Raw genomic sequence first — 26,493 nt, 5'->3', positions numbered from 1 at the left:
TTTTTTAAATAATTTTACTTCACTTTCATATATATATATATATATATATATATATATATATATATATATATATATATATATATATATATATATATATATATATATATATATATATATATATATATATATATATATATATATATATATATATATATATATATATATATATATATATATATAAATTGTATAATAATGTTTTGGCTAGAGAGGAGGAGGGACCTCCAGTACATATATCAAATAAATATGTAATTTACATACTTTCATGGTGGTATCATTACAAAGATATCAACAAATTGGCAGACCGTTTCAGCAGTAACAACATAAACAAGCGGCTGTCGCGGTCCGCACGTAACTTCCGGTAAGCTCCGCTAAGAATAAATAACAACAAAGTTCTTTAATCGTAGTTTATTTATATAACAAGCAAAAAACAACACATAGATTATATAGGAAACCAAAACATTTGTTATTTTCGAGGAGGCATTTGTTCAAGAGATCAGTTTAGCAACTAGTCAGACCATTAAAAAAAACGAAACCGGAAGTAAAGTTCGGAGCCAGACGTGTATCACGCGCGTCCGATGAAACCGTTTATAGCCTATACATAAAATTTTAACTGAATAAATTTAATCATGGTATTGTTATGCTGTTAATTTTACTCAAGTATTAACATGTATTTTTGTTTAATGGCCAACTTCATTTTTTCAAATAAATTTGGAGGACTCCAGTCGGTTTAATCGGACGCACGTGCGGTCACGCGTCAGAATTTTACTTCCGGTTTCAGTTTTTTTTAATGGTCTGACTAGTTGCGTAACTGAACTCATACCTTGTCAAAAATGTCAAATATTTTGGTTTCCTAGGTAATCTACGTGTTGTTGATTTTGCTTGTTATATAAATAAACTAATTTAAAAGGACTTTGTTGTTATTTATTCTTTGCAGAGTTTACCGGAAGTGACGTGTTGACCACGAATGCCGCTTGTTTACCGTCTTTCCAATGGTCGACTGCTAATATTATTAACTTTTCAAATATTAAACATCTCTTCTGTTGTCATTTCCAATAAATGCATTGCTCATCAGTGTATAGTTAGGAAAATAAAATGCTAGACACATAAACGCTGGGAAAATAATCTTTATTAGACCACAGCATCCAATTAATCTGTTAAAGTGCAGAATTTAAAGCCTGTATAAAAGAGCTGCCCTCAGCAGGGGGAGAGAGAGAGAGAGAGAGATACAGTTTTTGTTGTTTATTAAATAGTTTATAGCCATAGAAAAAAGCAGCCAAAAAAGAAAAACAGAACAAGTTTAGTGACCATCACTGTATCTGAAAACCTGGTCTAATTTATATTTCATGCATGATCTTCGCGCACATCTACTGTATGATGCATCAGCTTGCTTTGCAATTCCCCTTGTTAATGCCTAACCATTCTGACAGGCTATTATTTTAAGAAACATTAATGGCTTGATGTAAATGGGTCACATAGGAATGCCACCGCTTGATTTCCAACCCATAATTCATTCCTTATAAAGCGATTGCTCATCAGAAAGGCACTCAAGCCTGGTACAAAAACAATAAATAATGTCCATTAAACAGCATTAAGCCTGACTTAACTTATCTAGAAGATTTCCTTATGATATTATACAGTGAGAAAAAATAAATATACAATTCACTATAATTTAAATGCTGACACTGGCTACATTTTAAAACTACAATTCAAAATTTCAGTCATTATTGGAGTGAATAAAAATGGTTAGTAATGCTAACAAGATATTATTAAGAAGGCTTTATCATGTGACACAAAACAGAACCACTGGGTACAAAATATTGCTGATGAGAAAGAGGCACTTTGTCAATATTTACCCGTCAAATCATGACGCACACAAGCTTATTTAATAGTCTGTCTGAAATAAACTGGAGGATGATTTGAGCCTGTTCTAAAAAGCATGTTCAAGTGTCACTGAAACAGTTCCTTCCTTGTGGGTGGAGCCAATCAGGAGAGGTTGTCTGAAGGACACCGCCTTCATCATGCAAGCCCCACCCTCACTAAGGCAGCAGTAGATCCAGGCATCGAGCGTCAACGTGGGGTTTGGGGAGAGAGGGACTGCCGGGATTGAGGAGGCGATGACGATGGGTTCTGAGAGATGGCGGATGTTCCCCGTCACATCCTGACCTTCCAGGAGCCATTCATTACCTGCAGGGGAATAAACATTTCAGTGTGCGGTCAAAAGCATTTCCTGTAATGCTTTTGGTTTTTCTGGCAGACCAATTGGGTCTTGTAGCACCTGGTGCTTGGGTGCAAAACAATACTAGTACACCACCGCCCAATACTTTTGAAGATTTGTGTTGGGTGGTGTAGGCAAAGAATGCATAATCATAACAACAACAACAACACAATCGTACGCCAAAACCACTTAAGCACTCCTGTATGTTTCAGACGGTTCTGTCCCTCACCGGACATTTAATGCATGCCCTACTTGCTTTGCATACTACACATAACTATTTTTGAGGTCCTGATACAATCATGCACAAGAAATTGGCGTGCTTTAGTGGGGCAAAAAACACGCCTTTATGCAATGTTTCTGCACTGCAGTGTGTACCAGGTGTGTGTCAATGGCCTTGAATCAAGGGCAGACTACAAAGACAAATGCCAGATAGAATTAGGACAGTGTCCAATCAAACGATCCCCAGTCAGGCAAAAGACAGCAGAGGAAGAGAGAAAAGATCTATGGGGATGAAACAGAACAACCGTGTAAACACTACAGACATACATTTACTTTTCATGAAGAGGTTATTTATCCCAGGGCCCTTTATGCAGGGATTTCTTTATTTAACCATCTAGAAACATATTATGTCTCATCATTTTAGGTTAAACACGGACCACACAAAATATTTTAACATCAACCTAGTCTAAGCAATATGTATAAATAAGACCAATTTAGACTGCTTTTGAAAAAAAAAAGAATTCACCCAAATATAAAAAATGTAATTCCAGATGTACGCAACTTTCTTTTTTCAGTTCGTTTAACACAAATAATTTTATATTAAAATGCTGTCAAGTTATCTTTCTATATGCACTATATATCTATATATTTAGAAAATACACATACATTCATTATTTAAGTAATCCAACTAACTAAAAAAACAAAGTAATATGCATTTGTAAGAACAAATTTGTGACCCAGCAATTGTGAAAAGCCATGCAGCTAAAGGCTTTTTTTATTATTTACTGTACTGTTTCTACATAAAATCATTCTAAATAATGTACAGAACAATATAACCATTTGTTTGGCACCTTTAACATATAAACTAGTCGGTGTTATGTTGAGATTGGCCTGTTTTCCAGCAGTCTTTTGCATGCACGAGGTTTACATAAAAATGAGGAAACAAATACATTTAAGGCACACGATATTTCATTACCATGTACAAAACTCTTATTCATGTATGCCTAGGTAAATACAGTTTTTTTTTGCTATGGCACCTATAAGTCAATGAAAAGATGCGGTAGACATCCTGCGGCGCAAAAAATCTAAACTTTGGTAAATACACCCAATCAGGGGCTTGCTCTAATAGTAACGTGATTACGACATAGCGAGCAGATGGCAGAAATATTACACAACAATGGAGGACAAAATCATTGTTGCTGTATGTGGACATCCGGAGCAGTACGACACAGCTTTGTACTTTTATAGAAACAGGAATAAAACATACACACACACAAACAACTAAAGCCGGGAAATTTTCACGCACAAATGGTGCAAATTTCACCGGCGAATGACACGTGTTAAAGGGACACTCCACTTTTTTTGAAAATATGCTCATATCCAGCTCCCCTAGAGTTAAACATTTTAACCATTTTGGAATCCATTCAGCTGATCTCTGGGTCTGACGCTACCACTTTTAGCATAGCTTAGCATAATCCATTGAATCTGATTAGACCATTAGCATCACGCTAAAAAATAACCAAACAGTTTTGATCTTTTTCCTATTTAAAACCTGACTCTTCTCTAGTAACATCGTGTACTAAGACAGACAGAAAATTAAAAGTTGCGATTTTCTGGGCAGATATGGCTAGGATCTATATTCTCATGGTGTAATAATCAAGGACGTTGCTGATGTAACATGACTGCAGCAGGCATAGTGATATTACGCATTGCCAGAAAATAGTCCCCTTGGTTACTTTCAATAGCAGGGGACTATTTTCAGGCGCTGCGTAATATCATTGCACCTGCTGCAGCCATGTTACAGCAGCAAAGTCCTTGATCTGGTATGAACGCACAGTAAGCCACTGAAACACAAACAGCAGTGCTAAATGCGCACACTGTTTCTGTGTGAGAGGAGCGTGCAATCCACATATCCGGTGCTCATTGAGCTCGTGAGCATTTTTGCTGCTTTTGCAAGTATCCTCATAAACATGACTTTTTAGGTCTTAAGAGAAAGTAAACAGCTGAAAAAGAAAATGCATGTGTAACAGTATACTGGATCCGGACTTTGGTCTTAAAGGGGAAGTTACCTAATTTTGCTCCTGTCAGACAGCATTGAGAGAATATGCTCTTGACTAAATCACTTTTCTACCTTTAATAAAAATTAGGGATGCACCGATAGGATTTTTTTGGGCCGATACCGATTTAAACAGACAACTTCTGGCCGATACCGATATTAAACACTTGTATACAATACTATACAGTTGGTCTATTAGCTAGTTTATTTCTGCATCAAATTATTTTTACTGAACATGGATTGGATCTAATTAACATTCAACTGACCAACATAATAAGAGAGGCACAAATTAAGCTAAAACAAATATAATAAGACAGCATGACAACCTTCAAAGGTGGTTTTTGCTATTCAGTATTTATTTTATTAACAACATTAACTCATTTTTTTACATATAATGGATTTCTTTATGCAGTTAATTAATAAAGAATCGGTATCGGCCTTTCTCGTGCTATTGCCAATGGTTTCAAATTCATCAAAAATCGGCCGATAAATATCGGCGGCCGATACATCGGTGCGTCACTAATAAAAATTATGAAAATTCTATGGCATTTAAAATTTGAATAACATAAAAACCTTATTAAAAGAAAACTCTACCGTGATGCAAACAGTTCGCAAACCGTGATATAAGATTTTGTTCATACTGCCATCCCTATTATAACCTTGATATCTTTAATATTGACTTAAATATTGAAATCAATAGATATTGAAACTTCAATGCTCCAAATATCATAATAAGATTATGACACTGTAGCCTGGACTTCACAGATAGGGTCACATTTGGATGATTTTTTTTCTTTTCCCACCCATTGTTCCACAAAGATAAGTAAAGTGATGTATATGAATTACATAAACATAATACCTTTAAAGGGGTCAAAATATAGAAACCTCACACTCATTTTCAATATAACACAGAAACACATTAACAAAATTCACAGAAAGCCACCCACAAACAAGCACTTACAGTACAGCGCTTAACTACAGTCGATCAATCAAAGTCAGACAGGACTATTAATCGAGGTTACAGAGCCTTCAACGCCCACTGATGTCTATTTATTATATAAAATCTAATGGGCATCTTTGTTCCAATTATGCAGAATAACCCCTTTTTGTCACTGTAACTGCGGTCACCTGCGTGAACTAATTATGTGTTTGTTTATTGGATGGTACAGCGTTCAGATATGAAGCTCAGACAAACAACCAGGTTGCGATGAGCAGCAGTCTCTGATGCCTGGACTGATTATTAATCCTGGAAGCGTTTGGGTGGGATTGGAGGGAAGAAACACCGAGACAAATGTTGCAGCAGACGGACAGAGAACGAGGCAGAAATAATGATGAAAATGGATGCCAGAGATGGGAAGAGTAAACTAGAATGAGGGGTTGACTGTGTGTCAGGAAGCATAAATGAATTGTTTATATATCCTTGGATCGTCTTACAGTACAGCCAGCTGGTCCCTAAAAACCTGCTGAAAATGTGTGAATACAACAATCCAGTAAGGAACGCTACACTGCCCCACAAAGGCAAAATGTTGTAACTACACCCACACAGTTGCTTTTATTATTTTTTTTAAGTACAGTAAGAAACTTTGGGTGAGAAACTGACAGAAGTTTAAATCAGTAATTTTTTTACCTTCTGCAGATAGGCTCCAAAAACTAGGAGCTTCTTCAGTCAGTTTGGTCCCGGCTGGTAAAGCCAGTTTTAGTAAAAGAGTGACAGAATGCCCTGCAGATACAGTGATGGATGGCATTGTAAGGATCGGGGCTGATTTGGGAAGCTTGGGAACCTTTTTTACCACAGGTCTGCTGGAGTCGACCTCTGATTTCACTACAATAGAAAACTAACAGAGAAAGCCAAATGCCAGTCAGTAACTTTCAAAATGACAACTGCATATATGCAAGCAACCCGAATATGAAACTCACCACAGAGACCGCTTTAGTTTCCAGGTCCAAAACTTTGATGCGATGGTTGTTGGTGTCTGCTACATACAAAAGCTTCTTCTGCTCGTCCACACACAGGCCTCCAGGTTCATTGAAACTGGACTCCAAGAAATTTGGACCAAGCTTATTTCCAGCCTCTCCTGTGCCTGCCAAACCCCTGCACTGCTTTGTCTTTGGATCCACCACTTTGATCTGCAAAAAAGCTCTTTATTTATTTTTGTAGGCCATTGGTAGTTTAACCGTGCAAAACCATCCTGATGTTAAAGTAACGTCACAGTATTGGAGCATCATTGATCATTTATTAACTTTATTATCGAAAATAAATACCTTCCGGTAGTGCCGCCATCTTAGTCGCGTCCGCATTCAGGAGAGACTTTTAGCGTAGTGTACGCACTTTTCTTAGTGACGTATGACAAATTCGGAGGGCGGGGGCACAGAGCAGCCGCAGAGTAGCCTCCGTATGCTGTGTAAGCTCTCATCCTGAATGCGGATGCGACTAAGATGCCGGCGCTACCGGAAGGTATTTATTTTCGTTAATAAAGTTTTAAATATGGATATTTCTACAAAAACCCCGCGGATTACCCTCAGAAGACCTTTGTTTATCATCCTGGAGCCGTTTGGATTTAATTTGTGAAGGATGGACGCACTTTTTTTGGACTTGAAGGTTGTGGACTATGGGTGGACCCCGTAACATTACATTTAATCAACTGAAAGATCTAAAACATTTTCTAAAATATCCGAAAATGTGTTTGTCTGAAAAACGATGGACATATGCAACTCGGACAGCTTGGGGTTGAGTAAATCGTGGGTTTAATATCATTTTTGGCCGAACTATCCCTTTAAAGTCAGAAGTTGTTCCCTGATCCCTGTTTTCTCCCATTATAAAGCTTGGAGGAGATCATGGGGTAATTTTGATATAGTTGGCTGTAGTATTATTTTAAGGGTGAGTAAATAATTATTTATTTATTTATTTAAGATGCCATGTGGTTTATTAAATAATGCAATGCAGTGTTATTGTTTCATTTGCATCTGTTGTTTTTGCCTGCCAGAAAAAAATCTTAAGTAATTCATTCTTAAAAAGACACAAATAAGCTGCATTTGCAGGGAAATACAAATAAAAACAAAATATTTTTGTTTTAGTTGTCAGCAGACTGACCTTGTGGTTGTAAGAATCAGCCACGTAAAGAAGGCTGTTGCCCTCATCCCAGCAAACTCCCAATGGATGCTGCAGTTTGGCGTCTATACCCTTGCCATCAATGTCTCCAAAGGCAAACAGGTTCTGTGCAAAACGAAACAACTTTAAAAGCCGTGCACACACAAGATATTGCTCTGATGCGTACAAGTTATGAACATTTTTATTAGGTTTTTCTGTATATTTACTCATCACAGCTCAATGTACAAACTGATTTCCCAATTGTCTCAAAGGAAAGGAGAAATCTCCTTAATCCAAAAGCTAAACATGCCAAAATCCAATCCATTCCCTGCCGTAACAAAAGTCTGTCCGACAGAAATCTAGCTGTCTGAAGAACTGCTCCAAGGAATGAAGAAAAATCGACTAGCTTCATTTAATGATAAAAATTGCCCCACGACTTAATTTATTAAACGTCTCCTTGCATTACTTAAGGCTTTGGGATCTCGTACTGCCAAAGAAAGATGCTTCACACAGCATGCGATGCTTACAAATCTGAAGTGCAATCATTTGTAATAATTTATGATCTCATAAAAATTCAAATCTCTACATGTGGTGCTTTTCTCTTAAAATGAACTGGATAACCATTATAAATCATGTGTGGGGCAACAAAATATTCACCAGCAGCAAATTTTATAATTTTATAAGATTCATCTTATATTTTTATAGTGTCTGATTCAATAGCATATAGTGTAGATCAGGGGTCTGATGAATTACAAATAAATGTGGAAATCCTTAATTCTTATACAAAAAAAAAACAATTATTTTGGAGCCTCCAACTGAGATGGATCACACTGAAATGTACTTTCAACATTTATTAAAGAGTCAAACATTTGATTTTTACCATTTTGGAATCCATTTAGCTGATCTCCGGGTCTGGCAGTACCACTTTTAGCATAGCTTAGCATAATCCATTGAATCGGATTAGACCATTAGCATTGCGCTTAAAAAGTCATCTGTAGTTACATCGTCTACTAAGACTGACTGCAACAGGCGCAATGATATAACGTGGTGCCCAAAAATAGTCCCCTGCTATTGAAAGATACTAAGGGGACTATTTTCGGCTGCTGCACCTCCTGAAGCCATGTTACGGCAGCAAAGTCCTTGATTATTACGCCAGAATGAGAGTATAGTTCCTAGCCATATCTGCCTGGAAAATCGCAACTTTTAATTTTCTGTCAGCCTTAGTAAACGATGTAACTACAAAAGAGTCAAGTTTTAAATAGGAAAAAGATCGAAACTCTATATTTCGAAAATATGGTTAATTTTGAACGCGATGCTAATGGTCTAATCAAATTTAATGAATTGTGCTAAGCTATGCTAAAAGTGGTAGCGCCAGACCCGGAGATCAGCTGAATGGATTCAAAAATGGTAAAATCAAATGTAACTCTAGGGGGAGCTGGAAAATGAGCATATTTAAAAAAAAAAGTGGAGTGTCACTCTTTTAATAAAAATACTTTTTATAGTCACTGTAATTCATTGCATAAAACCCAGCTGTTTGGAGGCACCTATAACGTGTTACGCAACTGCGATCGCAGCAGGTGCAGCTTACCAAAGGGTCTCTCTCTCCCCCCACCACGTGTTTGACTGCTCCATCTTTCAGGGAAAGGCTACGGATGGTGCTGCTCTCACTATCCGCGATGAACAGGCACTCCCAAGGCTCTTTTGGAGCCAAAGCCAAGCCAGACGGTTGAGCCAGACCCGCTTTATGAGGGTACGCGTTATTTCTGTTCTCCTCGTTCCCACTGCCCGCGAAGCGCACACACGTTCCTTTTCTGCAGTCGCTGGAGGAGATGAGATAAAGATGGTTGAGTCTGATTAGCGTGATTACATGGAATGGCTGAACATTACCTCTTCATTTGGCTGACTTTTAAACGAGAGCCGGATTCGTGATAAAACGCATTTAATATCTACCATTAACATCTAATAGCGTAAGAGCTTATCAGACTTTGAGAAAAAGTCGGAGCCAAATAAAGTCTCATGTGTCGTCTGTGCACAACAGAAAAAAATGTTACAACAGCACACAAAGTGAAGAAATCATTTTGTTTCGGGACGATCTGATCCGTTTCTGCCAACAGCGCGTTTGTGTGGCTGCCCAGAAAGTGACATCATTCGGGGAGTCTCACTGTTACTTTGCATGTACATTGCCTCGTCTGTCCTAAACGGAGACAAGCTCACCTCCCTTTGGGAAGCTTCCCGTCCTCCAGGAAGAGAGCCCAGATCTGATGCGTTCCTGCCATGGCTACCCACAATACATCACCGCCTGCATAAACAAATACAAAATAAGTAAACATTCTGGGCTTTCTAAGAGATATTAATGTTGGTTATCTTGCTAAACATAACAGAATGAATTCTCGGTTGAATGTGTATGAAGCAAACGTCGTGCAAGGCTTAAACAAGCTTCTTAAGGTTAAACACGATGACATTGAGCCTCTAATATGGTATGGACGATCATCGTATTTCATCATACCTTAGTGAACTGCCTGACCGATCTCATTATTAGAGATCACTGATGCATGCACATTGCACAGACATTTATTTTAACCCGCTAATCAGTATTCAGTAAAGCAGTCTGCTTGCATCTATATAATGTAACATAAGGGATTTGATGTCATAAGGGGTAGGTGTCCGACTCGACCACTTGTCACAAGAGCTACTCCGACTACACTGTCATTTACTCGCCCTCATGCTGTTTCAAAAGCATGACTTTCTCATTTCCCTTTTTCTGACGTATTGAAAATTTTCACCACCATTAATTCGAACCTTATTAAAGCTTTAGTGTTTACATTTACATTTCAAATCAGTTTAAGTAGCCCCTGATACTTAAAAGCATTGCTTTGCGTTTCCTCGACGAGGAATTCGAAATAAGGGTCTCCGTACTTGCATCTACCAACAGCTGCCTAATGGTACAGCGCTTATCAGAGACAATTTCTCTTTTAGGCTGGAACCTAACCACATGCATTCATGAAAGAGCGAGACAGAGCGGGAAAAAAAGAGAGAGAGAGGGAGAAAATAATGGCTGAGATGGAGAGGAGGGGAGCAGAGAATTTCAAAGGGACCCGAGATGGATTGGAAGGTAAAAACCGAAAGTGGTCCACAAAGTAGATGAAATCGGTGATAAATGGCCAAAAGCGCTGGCGCAGGATTTCCGCAAGACAATTAAATTTTGATTGGAATAAACAAAAGAAGTCAAATGGGCAAAGATGGAGCAGACTTGTTTAGCTGGGAGGTTAATGTAACATTAAAAACCCATCTAAATGATGAAGAAGAAAATATTGGTTGATAATAAACAGCCAAAAGAACCTCTAGAAATGAACAGAAAGTTTTATAATACACATTGGTTGGTAATAAAAAGCTAAAAGAAACTTCAGAAACATTCAGGAGGTGATTTTGTCTTTAGGGTGCACTAATGTTTGTCCTAGTGTTGTAGTCAAGACCACCTAAACTGAGACCAAGTCATGACCAAGACAGGTCGAGACCGAGTCAAGACCAAGACTATTGCAAATCTCTCCATTAAAACACTGATGTGCACTGCAAAAAATGTTTTTCGAGAAAAAAAATTCTTAGTATTTTTGTCTCGTTTCAGTAAAAATATCTAAACATTCTAGCCTGGTTAGCCAGACCTACATCAAGATGTAAGGTCTGTTAACTCTTCACACAAACGGCTCAATGCAAGGGGCGGGATATAAGGTTGTCCCTCAAAATGCCTCTGCACGCAATAGGATAGCGCTATGACCAATCAGAGCAACGAAGAACGAAGTTTTCAAGTAGGAACCGTCGCAGCTGTCGTCATCATGTTAAGCCCGCCCCACAGACGCTACACACGATGTGATTGGCCTGACCAAATTTTGGTTTTTGGAGCTGTTAAGTGTATTGTGAGTGCCTAGACTAAACCCTTGCAGCAAATATATTTTGCGGCCGCTAGGGTGCGTCTAGATTTCTAGGCTATAAACATTCTTAAATTAAGATGCTTTTTCTTGATGAGCAAAACTACCCAAGAAAATAAGTCTAGTTTTTAGACCAAAAATATAAAATTTAAGGGATTTTGTTAATAAAACAAGCAAAAAAATCTGCCAATGGGCTAAGAAAAAAAATCTTGAACCTTTTACTTAAACACTAAATTCAAGAAAAATTTGCTTACCCCATTGGCTGATTGTTTTGCTTGTTTTATGCACAATTTGATATTTTTGCTCTATAAACTAGACTAAATTTATTGGGTCGTTTTGTTCATCAAGAAACAGCATCTTCATTTAAGAATTTTTAGATATTTTTACTGAAAACAAGACAAAAATTCTAAGAATTTTTTTCTTGAAAATCATTTTTTGCAGTGTGCCATCAGTTGTGGTCTTGAAATAAAATTCAGAGTCCTCTTTGTCTGAGACCGAGACGAGACCGAGTAAAAATGCGGTCGATTCCAAGACGAGACCAAGACCTTTAAAAAGTGGAGAACTACAATACTAGTTTGTCCAGGTGTCCTGCATAAAAAAGTCATGATTTAGTTTTAAAAATTAATTTTAAAAAACTCTGGCCTCTCTCTTAAAAATAACCATACAATAAGCAGTCTTTGCTGCTTTTCATGTAAACACCATCTGCTATAAAACAGTGTTTACAAGCTGCAGGTTTGCCATCAGGTCGAACAGTTGTTGTTGCCCCATCCATCAATAACAGGCTTCTGCAAAGTCTGCGCTACACTGTAATGGGATCACAAAACAATCTGTGCTGAAATATTCAACACATACACTAAAATAAGAACGAAATGGAAAGCAACCTTATTTCTTTTTAATGTTAGGCACTCGATTTTAAAGGTACCTGTCGAGGTCGTATTACCATATTCTTAATGTGCTATTAAATGTGACCCAGTCTGTGAAAAAGCCACTTTTGTGATTTACCACAAATTTTCCACATAAAATCATCCTATATAATCCAAAGAACATTCTGTAAATAACCTTGATATCTTTAGTATTGACTGAGTAAGGTCATACATTGACAATAAAGTGAAATCAATGATTGAAATCAATTTTTGATGCTCCGCATCTCATCATTAGATTATGAGACTTCAGCCTGGATTTCACAGACAGGGTCACTTATGTGCTTTTTGTGAAATTTGATTTTTCATTATATATTAAAGCAAGAATAAAGTAATAAATACACTAAATTAAATCAGGGACATGAGGCGATGCCCAAAGGCACAGGATGCCATAAAATTTCATTTACATAGTAAAACATAGCCTATTCTGGCTTTTCTAAGAAGAGATGAAATACACAGCAGGGATATCAGTGAATTTGCTCCAAACACACTCTTCTTAAATCAAACAAACACCGCAGCTCCGGCACAGACCACATTAAACATCTCTCTCTGCTAATGCTAACCATGCGTATTTCTTCAGCTACTGCTGTGATGTTAACAATATATCTACATTTACATTGCATTTATGCATTTGGCAGACGCTTTTAGGCAAAGCGACTTAGAGCGCATTTATAATTTACATTTTTATTAGCAAGCGTGTTCACGGGAATCAAACCTTTGACCTTTGTGCCGCTAATGCAATGCTCTACCAGTTGAGCTATACATGCATACTAAATTACTAATGGCTTGAAATAAAACATTTTTAATTACATTTACGAAGCATGTTAAATTACATTTTATAGACTTGTTGGACTTGAATCTCATTTTGGGCAGTTTCATTTACAAAAATTGGCTTTTAAAGACAAAGAGCCGAAACAATTTGTTGATGGCAAAGTTTGTTTTAAGCCACAGCCACATGAGTGCCTATGATCACTTCACCTTCCTTTTCTTTGGTTTTGTTTAGGTTGTACTTAGGCAACACCAAAACATTCAGCTCTGTGTATCTGGCCAGCAACCATCAGACCACACAATTTACTTCAGGGCCGCCCCACACAACAAGAGGCTATTTTAGCAGAACAAAGCTGTTTTTTAACCCAACACTTGTGAAAATCAAAGGCGAGTGTGGTATCTACAAAGAGAGGACTTCTGAGAACGTTTTGATGAAAGATTGCAAGATGGACAGGGCAGATAGGCAAAAGATGTGAAGAATAAGCGAGAAAAGGAGAAATAAAAAGGCTATAGAAATGCTCCCGGGAGAATAATAAAACAGATTCAAATATTACATTTTATAAGTGAGGTTGAAAGAGGAAGATGGTGTGACATTAATTTTAAGGTTAGGAGCAGAACATCAGTTCACCTAAAACGAGACTTCGAGGGGCCGAGACCAAGACAGTCGAGACAGAGACAAGACCAAGGCCAAGAAAATGAATGAAACTATTGTAGGCCTTTGTATTAATTTGTGGACAGATTTATTTTGGACAATCACCCATTCATCTCTTAACGGCACAACAGTAACAAAAGAAATCAAATACAAAATAAATCATTGATTGCTTTTAAAGGCAGAAGTTTTACATCCAATCACATTAATCAGTCCTTCCAGAAAAACTTTTTTTCAAAAATCCTTGATCTTGCGGCATGTTTTCTTAAAAAATGCGATGAAATATGCGAGATATTTATGCAATTTTATGCAATGAAATTGCGGGGAACTTGCAAAATCGTGGAAACTTGCAAAAATCGCGGGAACTTGCAAAAACTGTTTGCAGCTTTTCAATGATGTTCACGTCACATAATCACATCACTTCATAATGTTCCCATGGCAACAGGGGAAATGGCTGCGCTTGTGTAAAATAAATGCAAAATTTTGCAACTTTGTGCTAAGATATAAGGGACTTTTTGCTACAAAAATGCGGCAATTATGAAATCATGCAAGCCCGACATATTTTTTGCCCAGAAATCTGTCATTTATGTGGCGAAAGTGCGCCGTATTTGAAAAAATGTGGCCCCCACATAAATATGCAGACTTTGGCTGATTATGCATTCAATCATGCGATTGCATAATCGTGTTTTTCTGGAGGGACTAAGTATTGATATTAACACGCAAATCAGACAATGCACTAGCAATTTAGTGCAATTCCCACAGTTGTGGTCTTGAAAGAAAATCCAGAGACCATGAAGTCTTATGCTGCGTTCAGACCAGCCGCGGCAGAGGCGTCAAGCACGAGTAATTTTAATGTTAAGTCAAGTCAAAAGTCCTCGCGGCATGAATGAGGCGTTTAGCATAGCGTGGTAGATGCGATTCCGCCCCATTCGTGCATTTAGTTTGCGCGAATGGGGCAAATTACGAGTTGAAAAATGTGAACTTTGGCAAAAAAAGGCACGGCGTTAACCAATCAGGAGCTTGCTCTAGTAGTCTAGTCGCAAATAAACAGAGTAAACTCAAAATGTTCAAGCGGCAAACTAGATGCAAATTTGACGCCTCAAACGCGGCTGGTGTGAACCCACGGTAAGACTAAGATGAGATTGAGACTAGGGCTGTCATGATTATGAAATTTGGCTGACCATTAATTGCCTAATAAATTTTGACGATTATGACGATTAATTGCCCTGTTTTAGGACTTTTCTGTTTTATTGCTTTGACATTTAATTCTTATAATTTTTTTGGTTTTAGAAATAATTTTCACACATTGTTGTGATTATTTTAATTAAATATTTTGCAAGGTTTACTTGGCAGTGTATATATATTAATACACATAACATAAATTTGAAAGTTATTATTTAATAAATATATATCTTTCAAAAACTTAATAAGAAATAAACACAATAAAGTGTCTGAAAAATACCTGAAAATAAACTGACTAAACCAGAACAGGTCTTAAATAGTAGCCAATCCTACTAGACCACATGTCTGTAGTTGCAGCAAAAAAGAATAATTCCTTACAGATCCTTAAGAATGGCATCCTTCACTTCCCTAAATTTGGAATTGCTGTTACACTGTCAGTTAAGGAGCACCATCTGATACGGTCCCCCTTGTGTTTTTTAAAGAGATGTGCAATCATTGTGGTGATCTGAAATCATTTGCGATGAGGTCAAACAATCGCTAAGAGATGATTATTTAATCGTTGTGACAGCCATAATTGAGACCAAAGACAGTCAAGTCCAAGACCAGTCTCGAGTACTACAACACTAGGTGGAGGTCAGTACCTGCGTTGCCAAGGGTAACGTCCCAGGGAGAGCTGATAGGCTGTTGTGGTCCTGGTGCTCCGCCTTCTTTATCGGTGCCTTGCACGCCAATGCCAGCTAAAGTTGTGACATTTCCCTCTAAAAGATCAATCTGGAAAAAAGAGACAATAATAAACAAAAATATTTGTTTTTAATGCCCACTCAGATTAGATTAAACCATTACAATATAAGGTGCTGAATGGACAAAACAATAAACTTTAACTTTATTTTAAACACTTTTGTAGTAATATTTTGTCATTTTGACTCCTTGAATTCTTCTCAAAGCTGAGATTCAGTTTATACTCCGAACACACCAACGTGACATGCATACAAAGTTTTAACTGCATCTTTAATAAAATGTTTGAATAAAGAGCAAAGATGACAGTTGGCCACTACTGTATACCTTAAATCGCTTTGGATAAAAGCATTTGCCAAATGCATTAATGTTATGCTAATGTGTACTTAAGAGTGTATGATTTTTCAAGGACAGATGCAAATGTGTGATGGGTTTCTTGTGTCTGAAGCACCAATCGGTACGAATGTAGGTCAAGCGCTGCCAGCAGAATGTCTGTCTTGACCTGATTTTACTGATTTACCTTTCTAATAAGGTGGTTTTCAGTGTCAGCCACGTAAACCGTGTCTCCCTTTATGCAAACCCCTTGTGGCGAACTAAACTGGGCTTCGGACAAATTTCCATCTCGCCTTCCACTTGAGGGGCCTATAAAAAGAAACAAAGCAAAGATAAAACTGTCCAAAGCAGCCTAAAATAGCCTGGAACATTCTCCAAAGCCAAAAGTAGCAGCTTTATTATAGTCATGTTAACACCTGGTACTAGAACTGTTGGTGCACAATACTAAAAACAGATGCCAAAACAATCTGATGTAGTAAGTCATCTATGCAGTGATGAAATAAGAGACTCTCCACTAAAATCCAATCACAGGTGGTTAAAGCACACACGTTTGCAACTGGAGATAGATCTATATACCAGATGTAAACAGAAACAAAAAATATCCCCTTCAAGAAACGCCTCGTGTGCTCTTACCCCCAACAGCATGTAGCACCTGTCCAGTATTGGAGACCACCAGTACCCTATGGTGTCCTGTGTCTGCAATCACCAACCGCTTGCTGCTGGGATCCATGGCTATTTTCCCAGGAAAGGAGAGGATGGAGGGGGGCAGGGAGTCTTTATACAGTTTGATTCCCACGCTGTGGTTCTTCAACAGACCTTTTTCTCTGTAGTGCTTGAGAGCAGCAGCAGTGAAAAGGAAAATGCGTTCACGATGGCCTTCACCCACCAGGGAGAAAAGCAGGTTACCCCGGGGTCCCAACAGCACCAGTGTGGGCCAACAGGACACTTCCAGTTCCTGCCACAGACGAGCATCGCTGTCGTTCACCACAGGATGGGTGATGTCATATCGCAAAACCGCACTACGTACGTTTTCCAAGACTTTCTCATTGGGAAATTTAGCAGAGTGCACACCTATAACCACCAGACCATCTGTAGGGATGGAAGAGAATATATTGGTGGTCTGACATGGCATATGGTTCGTTCCACAATGAAGATTATTCATTGGCCAAAAACAATAGGAACAGACTCTAGAACAGCCACACAATATATTCAAAATATCACAGATGTGCATTTTGCAATGGCTTGCAATAACTGAATGTTTTTATTACTACTACATAGGTGATTGATTCAGATAGCAGAGAGACATTATGAAACATTTATGTTGTTATATAAATTTTAATTTTTAATTGTTATAAAAATTTAATTGTTATAACTATTTTAATATAGTTCGAATGGACATTATGTAGAAAGATCATTTTTCATGAATATAATTCAGCCCTACTGTCAAAACATGTCATGTAAAGTGACCAATCAAAGTGTTATGTCAGGGTTCGTACACATTTTTACCGGTACTTTCCATGACTTTTCCATTACTTTCAAGGTAAAAATCATGACCCACAAAATTCCACGTATACATAATAAAGAATAAAAGCATCTACTAAATGGACCACACCTAAACTAAATACAATGACAGGCCATTTGTTTTCTTACATGAACAAGTAAGATGGTTACCAGTGCGAAGGTTTACTTACCTACAGTAAATAAATGGGAGGCAGCCGTATTAATACATACAATTTATAAAATATCCAGCAACACTGACACTACCTTAAAAAGGCTACAGTGATAAAGACAAACTGTCTTCTGAAATATAAGATTTGCACGCGTTAAAACGCGACTCGGTGGCCTGGGGCAAGTGTGAGAGACGTTCGGGCCAGTAAAAATTGAAACTTGCCCGATTGGGCCAGTGCTTTACCCTCTGTCACTAAAATATATTTTCATCAATGTATATTATTTAAGATCTTGGAAGACATTTAATTTGGTAAAACACGACGAAAGAAACGATGCAATATTTTGCACAGTTTGCCGTCAGTTTACAGGTAAAGCAGAAAAGTTGGGAACCTTTATAGTCTGTTGTATATGTATACAATTATATATGACTTTTGAATTATTATTTTTTTATTGGGGCCAGTGAAAATTTTGGCAGGGCAAGTGAAAACCTGAACGGGCCAGTATAAAAAATTATTTGCGTTGAGCCCTGCCGATACCCGGATAACATACACCATGATTATCCAACTAAATCTGTGAGAGAATGCAAAAGCATTTAAATATATTTTTTTTTCTCCCTATAAGTCAAGATATCCCGACAAGCACGGTGGAGATGCATTTTGCTTTTGGAGCCCTGAGCGAGCACTCCCTCAACGTGTCTGATCGCAAGATCGCCTGATTAAGATTAACATTTTATATTTGACTGTACTATTTTATATTTTACTGTACTTTAAATGTATTCTTTGGAAAAAAAATTCATAACTTTTCCAGGTTTTCCAGGACCGTACGAACCCTGTTATGTGCTGTTTAGGGGCAGGTTTATTGGAAAATACCAATTAATGCGGTAAGTATTCTGAGTTGACATTCAAAGAAAGATTTAAGTTCTTATTGTACACACATCCATTATGAAATAATTAGGTAATTATAACAAATCAGATCGCTCTGATAGATAGCGCTTAAGCATTCTTTGAACCGAACCAACCTGTAATGTAGATGATAAGAAATAAAGTTTTATCCATCAAAACGTTTCGGCCTTTAGAAGAACTTTATTAAAAAGCCCTGAGGCGAAAGTTATGCTAAAAACGTCCTTTAGTGGGAACTTTGATGAAATTATAAATGTTTCATTTTATCCATTTCCAGCCCTAATCCAAAATGTAATGATAAAAAGGAAACGGCTTTAACTTCAATGTTTTTAAGGTCATTTATTTTGTTCATTTATGTTTTTGTTTGAAGAAAATCAATTTTGGTCGCACAAATCTTTTCCAACAGTGTACCAACAATACATGGCCAAATATTGAGTTAGTGTTTGTGTTATTAAAGTGTCTGACACACTTTGTTCTTCTTAAACACTGAAAATCTGAAAGAACCGTCTTTTGTGTCGGCTTCTTGAATATTCATTGTTTATATTTTTCAATAGAGATAAACCTTATATTAAATAAGTCACAGCTTCCTGATTATAAAAAAGCTCAAGAACAAAGACATCGCAAACCTTATGCACTTTAGAAAATGTCCTTCTGAATTAAATATATAATGCATAATGCAATAACACAAAGCAAACGGACAAAACAGATACACACAGACAGGAGAAAATGCAGAAAAATATAGAAATAGATTAAAAAATGTATAACAATCCCATAGGTACAGATCCTAACATGGTCTACTGAATGCAGTGTGTCAAAACCCATCAAGAAAACACAGAGGACTCGAATGAGAGCTCATGCAGCCCCCAGGCATCCCATTATACCCAATGCACTCAGTTTCACTGTTTGTTCCAGTCTCTTGCACTGCGCTACAGTCGGCGTACGCTTCGTCTCACTTCGTCTAATTTAGCAAAAATGTCAGCTGAACTTCTCTGCCTTGTCAAGAAAAGTGACATTCCCCCGTTCTCTATCCCTGGGGTGTGCGACGCAGCTATTGATGAATGAAGCAGACGAATGATGGTTTTTAAATTCCGGTATAAGCCGTCCATCAGAAGATTAAAATTCACAGGCTCAGCAGCAGAGACGGGAATCACATGGACCGCTATCCCATTTCTCTATGTTTAAACGACGCTTCCCCTTTGCCAACACAACCCGGTGTAAACAACAGTGGAGAACTACAGATAACATCAATCGCATTTTCATCTCCCCTGATAGCAACAAGCATGTATTTTAACCTGCATGGCTACTTATGTCAAGAAGTATGGGTGTTATGTATGGGTGCGGAGTATAAAAAGCATGAACAGCAGTTTTCTTATTTTCATCATATTAAAAGAGTAGAAAGTCAGAGCTTTGGTGCAGTGAGCTGTGCGCATACTTAGAGCAGAATGGCTTACAACAATCCACATTCGCTTCAAACATGTGACATGTACTGATAACTACCCTTCATACAACCATACACATGATATATAGCACTGTAAAAAAATCCAACTTCAAAATTGTTCTTTCAACAAAGATAATTAAGTAAATTGAACAAAGATTTTTTTTTGTTGAAGGGTTCAATTAATTATTATGTGTTTACTGAATAAAATAAGCATAATCATCCAGCTAACAAATATTATTTTGCTGACCGGACTTAAATATGTACGTTTTTGTCTAACTGGAGTAATCTGAACAAACATAATAAAAACAATGTTCTGAATGGTTCCCAGCTAAATGTGTGTGGGATAGGTTGACTTGAAATTTTAAGTTTACTCAACTTTTTTTACAGTCTGGGGTAATTATATTGTTGTGATTCCTACACTGTTTAGTGTAAAGCTGTAAATTTGTGATCAACATACTGTGTCTATTTTCCTAAATTAGACCTGGCACATCTACACTGTGAAAATAACAGGTCAAAAATATACCGATAACTAAGTTTGTCCCTACTTGCAGATAACCGATTAATCGGACGATAGTTTTTTAAATGGATACTGGATAAAAACAAACAAACATAAAACTAAAAGTGAAACAGTGCTGAAATGTATTACAAAAGTTATAAAACAACAGTACTGAACCATAAAAATGTGTTAAACAAAATAAATGTATAAATAAAAATATATAAATTAAGTTAATAAGTACCGGTACTAAAGTAAATACTTCTGTAAAATACTCCCACTGGTAAAACTGAAATTACATATTATGTGTAGTCTTGTACGTTATTTGCTTCTGTTTTCACATTCAATGATTATCGTATCAAAATAACAAAAGTTGTATTGCAGTGATGATAAAAAAAGAACTAAAATCAGATTTCGATTAGTTGGATATAACATAGCCGACAGCTGCATACAGTTCGCCTTTTCTCATTATTATAGGGTTCCCTCACCTTAGTTAACATCAAATTCAAGGACCTTTCAAGGACTTTCCAGTTCCAATACCCTCAAATTCAAGGACTAAATGTGGGGCACATTTCAAGTGAGAGCAAGGTTACATCGTGTTACATTTTAAAATACATTGTTACAGTTCCCTTTCGTGAACTCGCGCTGCGCCACTGCGGTGACACTTTGGGGACGCCTTCAGGGGTAAGTGCGTCTGAATGTGTATATCAAATTCAACCAATGGTGAGGCTTAATGACAAAGACAGGGTGACGGGAGAGCCAGGAAGTATATCGCTATCTGAAATATTGCCAAAGACGGCGTTACAGGGATGCAGGAAGTATGGCAAGGGAGACGCAGCATCTTGTTCCCTTCTCAGGGAACAACAGTTAAATATGTAACCAGGGACGTTTTCACACAACTATGCAAAAAAGCATTTTGAATCAACATTTGCATACAGAAGATATAAGCATTTAAAGCGAACATTTAAGCACGTGTGCTTAAAAAGTCTAGAATTTTTATTATATTTTCCTACACTACACAGGGAATACATTTTTTTTCAGAAAACTTCTTGAATAAAATAGATTCCAGCACTTTCAATGACTTGTATCCATGTATGTCTTTTTCAAAAGCTTTCCAGGGCCTTGAATCCCCCCCCCCGATTAACAAACCTTGAAGGATTTCATGGACCTGTAGGAACCCTGTTATTAACTTAAAATATGGATAAAAGTAACCAGCTGGAAATAAACAAATGCAAATCGATTGTAATAATCATGACATTAAACTTTTGGATTTATCTGCGTGTATTTTTGTGTAACTGTTTGATGTACTACTAATGTTTTTGTCCTGTCAGCCTTAAAGGAGTAGTCCACTTTAAAGATGGGGTCCATTGACTTTTTATAGTAGGAAAAAAATACTATGGTAAGTCAATGGGCCCCATCTATAAAGTGGACTACTCCTTTAACAACAAATGTAGGTTCCTGCTGTGGTTTCTCTGCTAATGCAGCATCTATTCAGCAAATTAATTACTTCATAATGATGGCAATGGAGGCACTCTGAAAAACCACCTAGACAGATTTTTTGCTGATAGCCGATTGTTTCACCAATGAATCGGTGCCGATTAATCTACCTCAGAGGTACATATTGGTAATAAAGACTGCATATTAGTACCTTAAAAGGTATATATTTTGGTACTAAATGGTAAATATTAGGACCTTTTTAACGGGTATTGTCTCACTGACAGCTATGGATTCTTTTTTGTGACAGTGTAGATCTCAAAAACAAGTAATTGATTGTGCATAATACTGCAGTATGCTTTACCTTCTTACAGACCTGCTTACAATATCCACTTACCCCCCCCCCAAATTTTCAAAACAATTAATAACATAAAAACATTAGTAAAGTATCAATATATATTACCCTTGAACTCAACAAACAGCACAGTATGTCACCCGAATAAACAAAAAGATTTTACAGTGAGACCAGCGTTTGATATGGGGCGGTGAGGAGGTCTGTTCTGCTCATGTCCAGTACAGAATGTCCTAAATGAAGTGCCAGAGAGGAGGTATGCGTGAATGTGTGAGATATACCAGAGAGTGAGTTGATGGCTGACTGGCCAGTTTCCCCCGGATGATCCTACAGAAGTGGCTACCGATGGGCTACTGAAAGCTGAGGCTGATAATAACGTTCACAGAGCTGCTATAATAAGCCACAGGTCAGCATAATGGTGTATCTCAGCAAATCTCTGAGCTCCAGACCTGGTCTCTGGTTTATTTTAGTCTCATATATGTTAAAGTTCAAAGATAATAAGAATGTGTTGGTGGTATAGACGAAAAAGTTACAAGCTAAAGAGACTTGTCCCAGTACTGCATTAGTGAACCTTCGGCATGATCCATTTTACAAGTGTTACAAGTGTTTAAACTGAAACAACCAGGAAAACTTCAACTGGATTGGATATTGTAGGTAGCCACATATTGGCATTTTGCTGACTTTATACACTGAATAGCACATTGTATAGACATTAGTCAGGTCAAATCGCCTACTTCCATATTACATATACACTAGGTTGGTCCTTATAATGGGTCAAAAATTTTTTTTTTAAATGTTCAACTCTCACCCCCTAAATGTGTAAGGATATCAATTAAAACACACTGTGCAAAATTTTGAATCTAGAGGTTGCTCAAAGCCTTTGAATATTTCCAAAATAACACATTTCTGCAAAACTGTACCATTTAAAAACACACACATAAAACTTGCTTCTTGGAGGATAACTTTGTTCCAGTTATTTTAAGTCTCTTCTGATCCGAGTAACCATATAGTGGACTTGCTTCAGCCATTGTCTCAGTGTATATTGTCTATTGTGCTTTATTCACATTGAAGCTATCTTGCTTTGAAAGACATATCACAACTAAAAAAGGAGTTTTAATTGCACGGAGCATGGTCAAATAAGTCCATTGCTGTCATAAGTATATATTATTAAACAATTATACATGCTAGCACAAAGTATTACCTCTAAATATTAATTAATATTGAAAAAATGTTGCCCAATTTAAAAAAAATGTATTCGAACATATTGGTGGGGTGAGAGCATGAACTTTTAAAAGTTAAAAATAAGGACCACCCTAATATACACCGATCAGCCATAACATTATCATCACCACATCCCTAATATTGTTTAGCTCCCCCTTTTGCCACCAAATGCATGCATGCAAAATGACTAGTAGGTCCGAAACCCAAGTATGGAAAATACAGTATACGAAAAATACCCAGATGAAACTGCATTCATTGAGATTTCTCAGATTTTCTCAGTTTCTCATCTTTTCAGATGCAGGGAGAGAATTTCATTTTTTATGTATAAAAATCAAGGCAGTTCAAAAAGTAATGTGTTTAGTGCCAAGCATGTCATCTGAAATATTAGGAGAGTATATCCAATAGATTGGTCTGTACACTTCTCATTCAAATCCCTGTAGTGGAAGATTTTTTATTTTAATTATAGTTTATGAACTTAAATGCAAAATCCTGTTCTTCAGTTCTATTGAAAGATTTCTGTTCTTTCCATCTGTTCAGTAGTAAAATGTCCAAAGACTAGGACATTATGCAAAGTCCTACCAGATAAGATAAAGGGGGGCTAGTGAATGAGATAAGTAACAAATGATGAACTGTGAAAAAACTCAGTAAACGGAAGAATTTCACTGAGAACAAAACAATTACTTCTATTTTACCAGATGCGCTTCAACTGATATGTTTCTTAGTCATTGATAAATTGAAGGTTTATTTTCTAAGTGATGCTGGAACTAAGATGACGATCTTTGGTTCATGGGCGGAGATGGGATGACTGTGTTTTTCAGTCTCTTACTATAAATGTGTGCTCAACCTTGTAAATGGGGCTCTCGGTTTAAACTTCTGGCACCAGGGGGTGAGAGCCTATTCTATAGAATATATTAAATTCAGAAAAAAAAATTCTGTTGACAGTGTGTCTGTGTGAACCTTGACTTTCACTCTTAGTGAGTGTTATTTGATGCGGCTAAAATTCCACGACAGCCCTTTTCACAAATATGGCATCCATGTTTATCCGCTATGAATTTTTTTATTAGTGTGTATGCGAGGGAAAGCTGCAATGTCTTCTGCCTCTGATTTCATTTAGAAATGTGTACCTTCTACAGAGTAACTTTGCTCCAGCTGGTGAAGATCAGGAAGTATGTGCATGCAGTTTATGCAGCAGTATGTGAAGAAGTCAAGCATCACCACTTTGCCTAACAACTCCTTCCTGAAAGACAGAGGACCATCTGTGTTCAGCCATTCCAGTCCTGCAGAATAATAATTTAAGCATTAATAAAACCATAATTAAACAAGATGTGAGTTTGTATACGATAGCCACCGACCACAACTGCACTTGATCAATGTTATAGAGCAGCCAACTCACAAACAGCTGAAAAACGATTAAACTGTAGTCTATTAAAGTAATTACTACATTTTGTTTATCAATATACTACAATAATGTTAACTATACTGAATTGATAAACTATAAGTAAATACTGTAACGTTAGTACACTTTAATATTTACTATGGTAACAGTATCTAGGAAGTTTACTTCAGTTTACTATAGTAAATACTACAGACAGACTATAGTATTTTTCATGTGGGGTAGTTTATTTGATCACAGACTGACATGATCTCTGTTATATATTAAGTATATAATACCAATAACTTATTTCGAATTGATTTCAAGTTTCAAAGCCCCTCCCAGACTTCAGATGAACTACATACAGTCGGCGACCACCACTGAGTTCTTTACCTTCTTCAAAATCCGGTATAATTAAATCATCTTTCTCGTCTATTTTGTGCAAATACTGATATATGAGATTTTCTTTTTCTTCTTGAGTCGTCGCGTCGTCCAAAGCGTAATCTAACTGGCTCTGAATGGGAAACAGAGCTGACAGCTTACTGTAAGACGCCATGACTCCCACGACAACACACACAGTGAATGAGCTACACATTTAGGCGCAGTACTTTCGACAAAGTAATAATCTACATTGGATATTTGTTTATATTAGCTGCTCTCAAAAAACTTATTAGATTCATAAAATGTATATTTAATGTTCTGGAGGCATTTGTTTTAAGCATTAAGGGAGTGTTTAAAGTAACCTAAAATGTGGAAAGTGTCGAAACCAATGGGAAATAGATATGCTTTCAACATTGGCGGTAAGAATTGTAGCGGAGAGAGATAATCGTCGATTTGTTTTTTTTTCACATAATGTGAATGTATTGTGTAAATAACACGGCAGAATTAGTTTTATTGCCTTTTAACGTTTTTGTACTTTTGTGGGAGATACGGTCGTCTGTGTGAATCAGTGAATAATTTTATTGTAAAGAGATGAATGTGTGTTTTCAAAACTGCTGCTTTCAAAACAAAACCGTGGGATTTGTTCGTGTTTACAAATGTCACAGAGCGGATCTGAGAGTGACATATGGGACTATAAACCACTTAAAAAGACTAAAAGAAAATCCAACGTCTCCGGCGAACGTGGGACAAAAAGGAAAAAGGACAAATCATCAGTGCAAAACATAAACGAAGAAGTCAACAGTGTTCAAAAACACAATGATTTAGGCCAAAATATAAACAGTTGCATCAGTAACTCAGGAATAAATGGGAGATCAAACCAAGAACCAACCTCAAACACTCGGGCTGTGCATCACGAGACACCTCAGGGTGCTCAGGATAAACAACAGGAGTCTGGAGGCTTCTGTCCTGTGTGCCAAATGCCATTCTCCATCCTGGTGGTTCAGTCTCAACAATGGCATGTTGCAGAATGCTTAGACACCCCAGGAGAAGAATGTAGAGGTATTGTTTTGGTTTTTATATTGAATATTCTTACTATACTGGGAAAGATTTAATTCATTTTCATGAACATTTTCCTAAACAAAATGCA

General features: G+C 37.1%; 2 protein-coding genes across 4 annotated transcripts in view; one reads left to right on the top strand and one right to left on the bottom strand.

The window, feature by feature from the left end:
- Window positions 1–1,108: 1,108 nt before the first annotated feature.
- nhlrc2 (NHL repeat containing 2) lies at window positions 1,109–25,557 on the bottom strand. The gene is made up of 11 exons (XM_065262659.2): window positions 25,359–25,557; window positions 24,718–24,870; window positions 16,722–17,177; window positions 16,276–16,397; window positions 15,662–15,791; window positions 9,793–9,877; window positions 9,167–9,398; window positions 7,582–7,704; window positions 6,408–6,617; window positions 6,118–6,325; window positions 1,109–2,184 (listed from the first exon to the last, which is right to left on the bottom strand). Exons 1-11 carry the CDS (start codon window positions 25,519–25,521, stop codon window positions 1,928–1,930), a joined length of 2,139 nt encoding a protein of 712 aa, XP_065118731.2. The 5' UTR covers window positions 25,522–25,557; the 3' UTR covers window positions 1,109–1,927.
- A 145-nt stretch (window positions 25,558–25,702) lies between these two features.
- Window positions 25,703–26,493, top strand: part of dclre1a (DNA cross-link repair 1A (PSO2 homolog, S. cerevisiae)) — a 31,492-nt gene continuing 30,701 nt past the window's right edge. Inside the window, exon 1 of one of the 3 annotated variants that reach the window (XR_012337099.1) lies at window positions 25,703–26,405. Coding sequence is in view for 1 of the 3 variants with exons in the window: in XM_065262658.2 (XP_065118730.2) it covers window positions 26,003–26,405 (403 nt within the window). In the remaining 2 variants the exon portion in view is untranslated. The remainder of the gene's footprint in view (window positions 26,406–26,493) is intronic. The other 2 variants (XR_012337098.1, XM_065262658.2) reach the window with 2 other exon arrangements.

The sequence above is a fragment of the Paramisgurnus dabryanus genome, chromosome 1, assembly GCF_030506205.2.
Source record: "Paramisgurnus dabryanus chromosome 1, PD_genome_1.1, whole genome shotgun sequence".
Taxonomy (NCBI): Eukaryota; Metazoa; Chordata; class Actinopteri; order Cypriniformes; family Cobitidae; genus Paramisgurnus; species Paramisgurnus dabryanus.
Note: the sequence above shows the minus strand (reverse complement) of the source record. Positions and strands in the feature narration are given on the sequence as shown.

Coding starts and splice junctions, on each gene's coding strand:
- nhlrc2 (XM_065262659.2), bottom strand. CDS start 25,521: ATGGCGTCTTACAGTAAGCTGTCAGCTCTGTTTCCCATTCAGAGCCAG. Junction 16,398..16,721: donor GGTGCTACATGCTGTTGGGG/GTAAGAGCACAC, acceptor TTCTTTTTATAG/GCCCCTCAAGTGGAAGGCGA. Junction 7,705..9,166: donor GGGGAGAGAGAGACCCTTTG/GTAAGCTGCACC, acceptor CGTTTTGCACAG/AACCTGTTTGCCTTTGGAGA.